Source organism: Cajanus cajan, chromosome 8, assembly GCF_000230855.2.
Source record: "Cajanus cajan strain Asha chromosome 8, NIPB_CcT2T_4, whole genome shotgun sequence".
Lineage (NCBI taxonomy): Eukaryota > Viridiplantae > Streptophyta > Magnoliopsida > Fabales > Fabaceae > Cajanus > Cajanus cajan.
In genome coordinates this window covers 9,686,072-9,692,327 of record NC_138524.1, presented here as the reverse complement: position 1 = coordinate 9,692,327, position 6,256 = coordinate 9,686,072, and the positions used below count along the sequence as shown (strand labels likewise).

At 33.3% G+C, this 6,256-nt stretch overlaps 1 protein-coding gene across 5 annotated transcripts; it reads left to right on the top strand.

Annotated features, from left to right (window-relative positions):
• The first annotated feature begins 1,256 nt into the window (after nucleotides 1-1,256).
• Nucleotides 1,257-5,131, top strand: MFP1 (MAR binding filament-like protein 1). 5 transcript variants are annotated; one of them, XM_020359165.3, is made up of 4 exons: nucleotides 1,257-1,644; nucleotides 2,613-2,656; nucleotides 2,766-2,906; nucleotides 3,162-5,131. In XM_020359165.3, the coding sequence occupies exons 1-4, from the start codon at nucleotides 1,431-1,433 to the stop codon at nucleotides 4,995-4,997; spliced, it is 2,235 nt and encodes a 744-aa protein (XP_020214754.1). In that variant the 5' UTR covers nucleotides 1,257-1,430; the 3' UTR covers nucleotides 4,998-5,131. The 5 variants fall into 5 exon arrangements, with proteins under 5 accessions (XP_020214754.1, XP_020214753.1, XP_029127193.1 ...); XM_020359164.3 differs by having other exon boundaries at nucleotides 2,610-2,656; XM_029271360.2 differs by having other exon boundaries at nucleotides 1,503-1,644; nucleotides 2,753-2,906.
• The last annotated feature ends 1,125 nt before the right edge of the window (nucleotides 5,132-6,256 follow it).

Genomic DNA, 6,256 nt, shown 5'->3' with positions numbered 1-6,256 from the left:
TATAGACATCCAAATATTTCATCTCAGAATAATTTACACAAGTCAGTAATTAGATAGGTCCCACCTCATCCTCATATATTGAAACTTAACTGTGATGAAGCAATTTCTAATAACTCTCTGACTTCTAGTGGTGGTGTATTGAGAGACAGTAATGAAACTTTCATACTAATAATTTTTGAAATGATTAGGAGTTGCTCTATTGTACAAGCTGAACTTTAAGCTATTTTTCATGGACTATATATTATCAAGGATTAATTCTTACATTCTCACATTATAATAGAATCTAATTCTTCTATTGTTGTTCAATTCTTGAATGATGGGTGTTCCTGAATACATCCATGTTACTCTCTTCTCTACTAGATTGTCGGGATTTCAAGAGATTTTTTTGAATTAGATTGTGTACATGTCCTCTGAGAAGCAAAACAAGTAGCTAATAATTTTGCTAAGTTAGGATTAATTCTCTCTGAGGGAGTGCATTGTTTAATTCCTTGTCAAGTTGGGTACATTTTTTATTACTTGCTGATAGTTCTACTATTTTTTTTTCCTTGTGAATTCTAGTTTATTGTTGGGCTTTTAAGCCCCCTTATTAAGCCAAAAAAAAAATTATAAGGTGATTACTTATAAAATGAGAAAAGTTTAGAAAATAAAATTTATGTGAATGGATTAGAAGAAGTTATAAAAGAGTAAAATGGTTCAAGAAATGTGTACACAACAAGGACTTATCACCTTTATTATTATTATAAATATAAATTATATATGATCAATGAAAATAAGACACTTCATATCTCGCTATAAATAATAAAGAAATAAAATAAAAATGAAAAAAGTAAAAAAATGTGCAATTAAATTTGAGAAATGAGATAGTTAATCAAATTAGTTAAAAGATAAAAAGCTTAAAAAAATTGTGGATACCAAAATAAAGTATCGCTTTTATTAATGTTATAGATATAGATTTTGAGAGAATATTTTTTTCAAAATTAATAGACTAAAAATTAATTTAAATGTGGTGTAAAAAAAAATAATTTAAATGTAACGGATAAAAACAAACTTAATCCAAATTTAAAAGACTTAAAAAAAAAGTCTCTCTTCAAATAATATAAATGAAAAAGGGAAAATTATTAGAACAATAACCATACTATATTAAGAAGAAGAAAAAATCAACATAATTGTATCATATTTGCCAGCTAAATAAGAAGAAAAAGATTCATATTTTTCCATCCAGATAACAAATGAGAGAAAAAAGAAACAAAAGAAAATTTTATTTTCCCCTCTAATTTTCCACCATTCTTCATTCCCAACCATATATTATCCTGAACAAAAGCGCCAGATTTTCTATCAGCATCGGATCACATGCTGAAACACAGCAGAGTGGCGAGTCATATTGTATGTGGCACACTGCGAGTGACTGAGTGAGCAGAGAACTAAGCGAGATGGGGTTCGTGGCGAGTTCCTTCTGCTCCCTCTACAAATTCCCATCTTCTTCTAATGGGCCCACACCCAAGGCCAAGTTCCGAGCTCCCACAACGTCCTGTTTGGGCCACCACGACCCAATCTGCAACAAAAGAACCTTTCTTTTAACCACCATCGCCCTTCTTCCATTTCGCCGCTTAAAGAGGGCTCCAGCTCTTGAACCTCCACCCTCAAGTAACTTTTCTTTTTTTTTTTTTATTTTTTTCTCATTTTCATGCTTCACACAGATTTGCTCTAATCTTTTTTATTAATAGAGGATTTAAATGAACATGATGCTTACATGTGTTAAACGTGGATAATAGTTATTTAGGATAACGCATGCGTCAGGGGTCACTAGCATTCAAGATAATGCTTAGTGTTAAATGTGGATTTCAAGTGTTTGAATCACTTCCTAGATTTACACGCTTTCTGTTTTGGTCATCATTTTTAAGTTTTAATAAAACAGTGATGCAATTGGTAAGAAAATTATGTCTAATGTGCAGGACTATATAGAAGAGAATGAAATGAGATGAGTATGTAATACATGTTCTCTTTTTATTCGGCGCTTAATTTTCAGAAAAAAGTTTCAGAACTTGTTTCCGTACATGCGCAACAGAATGGTTTTAGGTTTCAAGTTGTGAATAATTGAATATGCATTTTGCTTTTTTTTTTCTTTTTTTTTTTGTATGTAGGATATTATAAGATATAGAATTTTCCATTCTTTTACTCTAGGATGAAAAATAAATGGATACTTAGAAACTTCCTTAGGTAAGTTCTTACTGATTTGCTACTTTTTGCTTGTGACATGTTCTGCATCACCAGACTGATTTGTTAATTTAAAAGGGATGGCTGATTATTTTACATCCATTCATTTGTCAAAAGGAGCTCCATACATATACCAAATGATGTATATGCATGCATCATTTGTCCCTTGCTTTATTTGCTTATATTTTTATTATTCATGTCTCGTGGGGTGTGCCCTCTACACCCCCAGGGAAAATTGAATTTTACGGGCCTCAGGTGTGCTGCATTTTATTTTCCATGTCCTTGTCTTAAGTTTGGGAAGTGGATGATAATTTATTACCCTTTTTAAATGTTTAGTAAAGCATAACAGTCTTATTTTCTGTAGTAACTTGTGTAATTATTCATTCTCCTTGCAGCAGAAGTAACTGAGGTGAAGACACGAGAGGATGATCAGGAAGCCGAGGTTTGTCTTCTGTTAAGATTAGATACCAATGTTGAATGGTAAATTTTGCTTATAATATTTGTGCTTTGGATGTTTAGTGTGTTTTAAACTTTGTAGCTTCTATGGACAGACAGCACCTGAAGTGGACAAACCATCAAATTCCCCTCTGCCTCTCCTGAATGGAATTGGAATATTTTCTTCTGGTGTGTTGGGTGCTCTCTATACACTTGCTCAGAAAGAAAAGGCCTCTGCTATTGCAACGATCGAAACAGTAAGCTAATTTTCCCTTTTATGATTCTTGAAAAGTGTGTTGACCTTTGAGAAATGTATGTGTCACTTCCAAACAAAGTCGTACAATAAAAAGGGAAATGATGCAGTATTCTTCTCCTTCTTCTGCTACTAAAGGAGCGAAAGTGATTAGTTGCTTTCCATTTAATTTTGATTAAAAAAATTCTTCTAAAAATCATTTTTTGAGTATTTGTTTATTAAACTTTAAGCAGTGTATTTTACTGGTCAATGTGTACAGATGAGCATTAAACTGAAGGAAAAAGAAGAATTGATTGTTTCCTTGAAGAAGAACTATGAGTTTAAGTTACTGAACAAGCAGGAGGAACAAGCCAAGCTACTTGAAAAGGCAAAGGAAGAGCAACAGGCATTGATAAATGAACTAAATTCTGCAAAAAGTACTATCAACCGCTTGGAACAGGAGCTTAAAAACGAGAGAAATTTGATTGAGGACCTGAAACTTCAAATTGACAGACTTGAAACTGAGCTTTCAAAGACTGATACAGATAAGAAGGATCTTGAAAACAATTTGAAAGAAAAGATAGATTCCATTGGAATTTTAGAGGAAAGAATCAGTCAGTTGAGTGTGATCCTCAAGGACAAAGAAGATTTAGTTCAGAATCTCAATTCATCCCTCGCAAAAAAGGAGTTGGAATTGAAGAGTTTGAATTCTACCTATATGCAAACCAAGGATGACTTATCCAATGTTCGGTTGCAGATTCAAGGGTTGAAAGAGGAAATACTGAAAAGCCAAGAGGAACTAAAAACAAAAGATTCCCAGGTTATAGAACTAAATTCAAGAGTGAGTTCCTTAACTCTTGAGAACAATGATTTTAGGAGTAAATATGATGCCATGGAGAAGGAATACAATGACCTGAAGGTCACTGCTGAAAAGAAGGCTGCTTTGGACTCTAAGGTTTTAAGAGAAAAAGAAGAGGAGTTTCATCAGCTAAAGGATCAGTTTGAACTTGCCCTAAGTGAAGCAAGCAAAAACCAGATCACCATTGCTAATTTATCTCAAGAAAGAGATGATTTGAAGGAAGCTCTAGAGAATGAATCTGGCAAAGTGAATCACTTGAAGTATGAACTCCTAGTCACTCAAGAGAATCTTGAAAAATCAAGAGATGGGTCTACTGAATTGGAAAACCTTCTAAATGAGTCAAACAAACTGCGCAAAGAGCTTGAACTTGAGGTCTCTAAGCTTTCATCTGAGTTCACTGAAGTTAAAGTATCTCTACAGAGAAGCCTTGATGATGCAAAACATGAGGCAGAAATGCTAGCAAATGATCTTACAACTGCAAAGGAACAATTGAAGAAAGCACAAGCAGAGTTCCAAAGTAAGTCCCAAGAACTGACAGCTGCTCTTGAAAAGTGTGATAGCCTACAAAAAGAATTAATTGACGTTTACAAAAAGGCTGAAACCACAGCAGAGGATTTGAAGAAAGAAAAACAGTTAGTTGCTTCTTTGAACAAAGATTTACAAGCTTTGGAGAAGCAAGTCTCAGTAGACAAGGACTCCAGAAAATCTCTTGAGATGGACCTGGAGGAGGCTACCAAATCACTAGACGAAATGAATGGAAACGCGCTGATCCTTGCTGATGAACTAGGGAGAGCTAATTCTCTTATTTCTAGCCTTGAAAAAGAGAAAGAGGTGCTTTCTAAGTCCCTAATAGACCAAAGAAATGCAAACAAAAAGGCCCAGGACAACATTGAAGATGCTCATAACCTCATCATGAAACTTGGCAAAGAAAGAGAGAATTTAGAAAATAAAGGGAAGAGATTGGAGGAGGAATTGGCTTCTGCCAAGGGTGAAATATTGCGCTTGAAGAGTCGAATCAGTTCTTCAAAAGTTGTGGTTAACAATGAGCAAGTGCAGAAAGATGAAGGTCTAAACAAGGTCAATTCTTCAAACGTTGCTGATAACAATAAGCAAGTGCAGAAAGATGAAGGTGTAAACAAGGCCAATTCTTCAAAAGTTGGTGCTAACAATGAGCAAGTGCAGAAAGATGAAGGTGAAAACAAGGTCACTGTAAATGCACGGAGGACTGTCAGAAGAAAAAAGGCTAATCCGCAATAATAACACAGAAAGTAGAGAGATTTCTATTAAAAATTTCCGATTAGGAGGATAATGATATTCTGTAATAAAATATTTGGAAGCCAGTTGGTGTTGAACTATTTTCAATTTGGCATGCAAAATTTTCCATGTTGCAATAGTGTTGTACAAATGAAATGACACTGTAGGAATTGTTAAGCTTAGCTTTTAGGAGAGTTGATTTCTGATAGTTTTCATATTAAACCTAAACGGTGAGAATATTAACCAAAGTCTGTGCAACATTAAACACTGGTGTATATACACTACAGTTACTTTTCCTTGTCTATCAACTTATCAAGCAAATCAACAAACTTTCCACTGCCCTTTTTGATGAAATTGTGTACCATTGGTGATTTGGTTAACACTGCCACCTCTAATCTCTTTTATTTGCCGAAAAATGTCAGTAACATGCTACTTGATATTACAAACTTAGTGGTCTTTTTATTAAATGAACTCCACTTAAAATCTTGTGATTTTTTAATAATTTTAACTAATAATATAGAAATGTTAAAATTAATATGTTAAAAAACACCATTCTTATGTCTCATTTCTCAGAGTCAGAGGTCTTTTATCTATTCAGTTAATGTTAAAAAGATCATTGATAGCAACATGTGGCAGAGTTGAAATCTTGTTATTCCAAATACGTAATGAACCATTGCTTGTTCTCGTAACCATAAAGGTAATGTAAACTTAAAGCAGTTATATTTTTATTTTCCAAAAAAAAAATGGAAAGCAGACAAATTAACAATATTGTGTTACATCTATTTTGGCAATTCTTCTCAGTAACCTATATTAAAATCCTGTAATGTATCTTTTCTATGTTTATTGGCTTGGATACTAATGAAGTAATTAGAAATGTGCTTAACCTGCATTTACGGCTAAAAAACATGTGAAATAAGTAGTCTAGCTGTACGCCTAAGCCTGAAGGTGAAGGAAAATTTGTACAACAGCACTACATATTATAAGAGTCCTGTGAACAAACCTCTGAGACACTTTTTTTAATTAGTTAAAATTTATTAAAAACTATAAAATCATGAAAAATAACCATTAAATAAATGTAGGACCCACAAAATGTCATTTTTAAATAACTTTAACTAATTAAAAAGAGTATATTTGAAAGAGTGTGTCACTGTTTTTTTAACATTTCTCTGATTGTAAACCAAGTTCCATATTACGGGCTTGCATGCATTTCACATTAGGTGCTTGTTAACCAACTGCAACAAACCTGAAATTTTGCAGGAAGA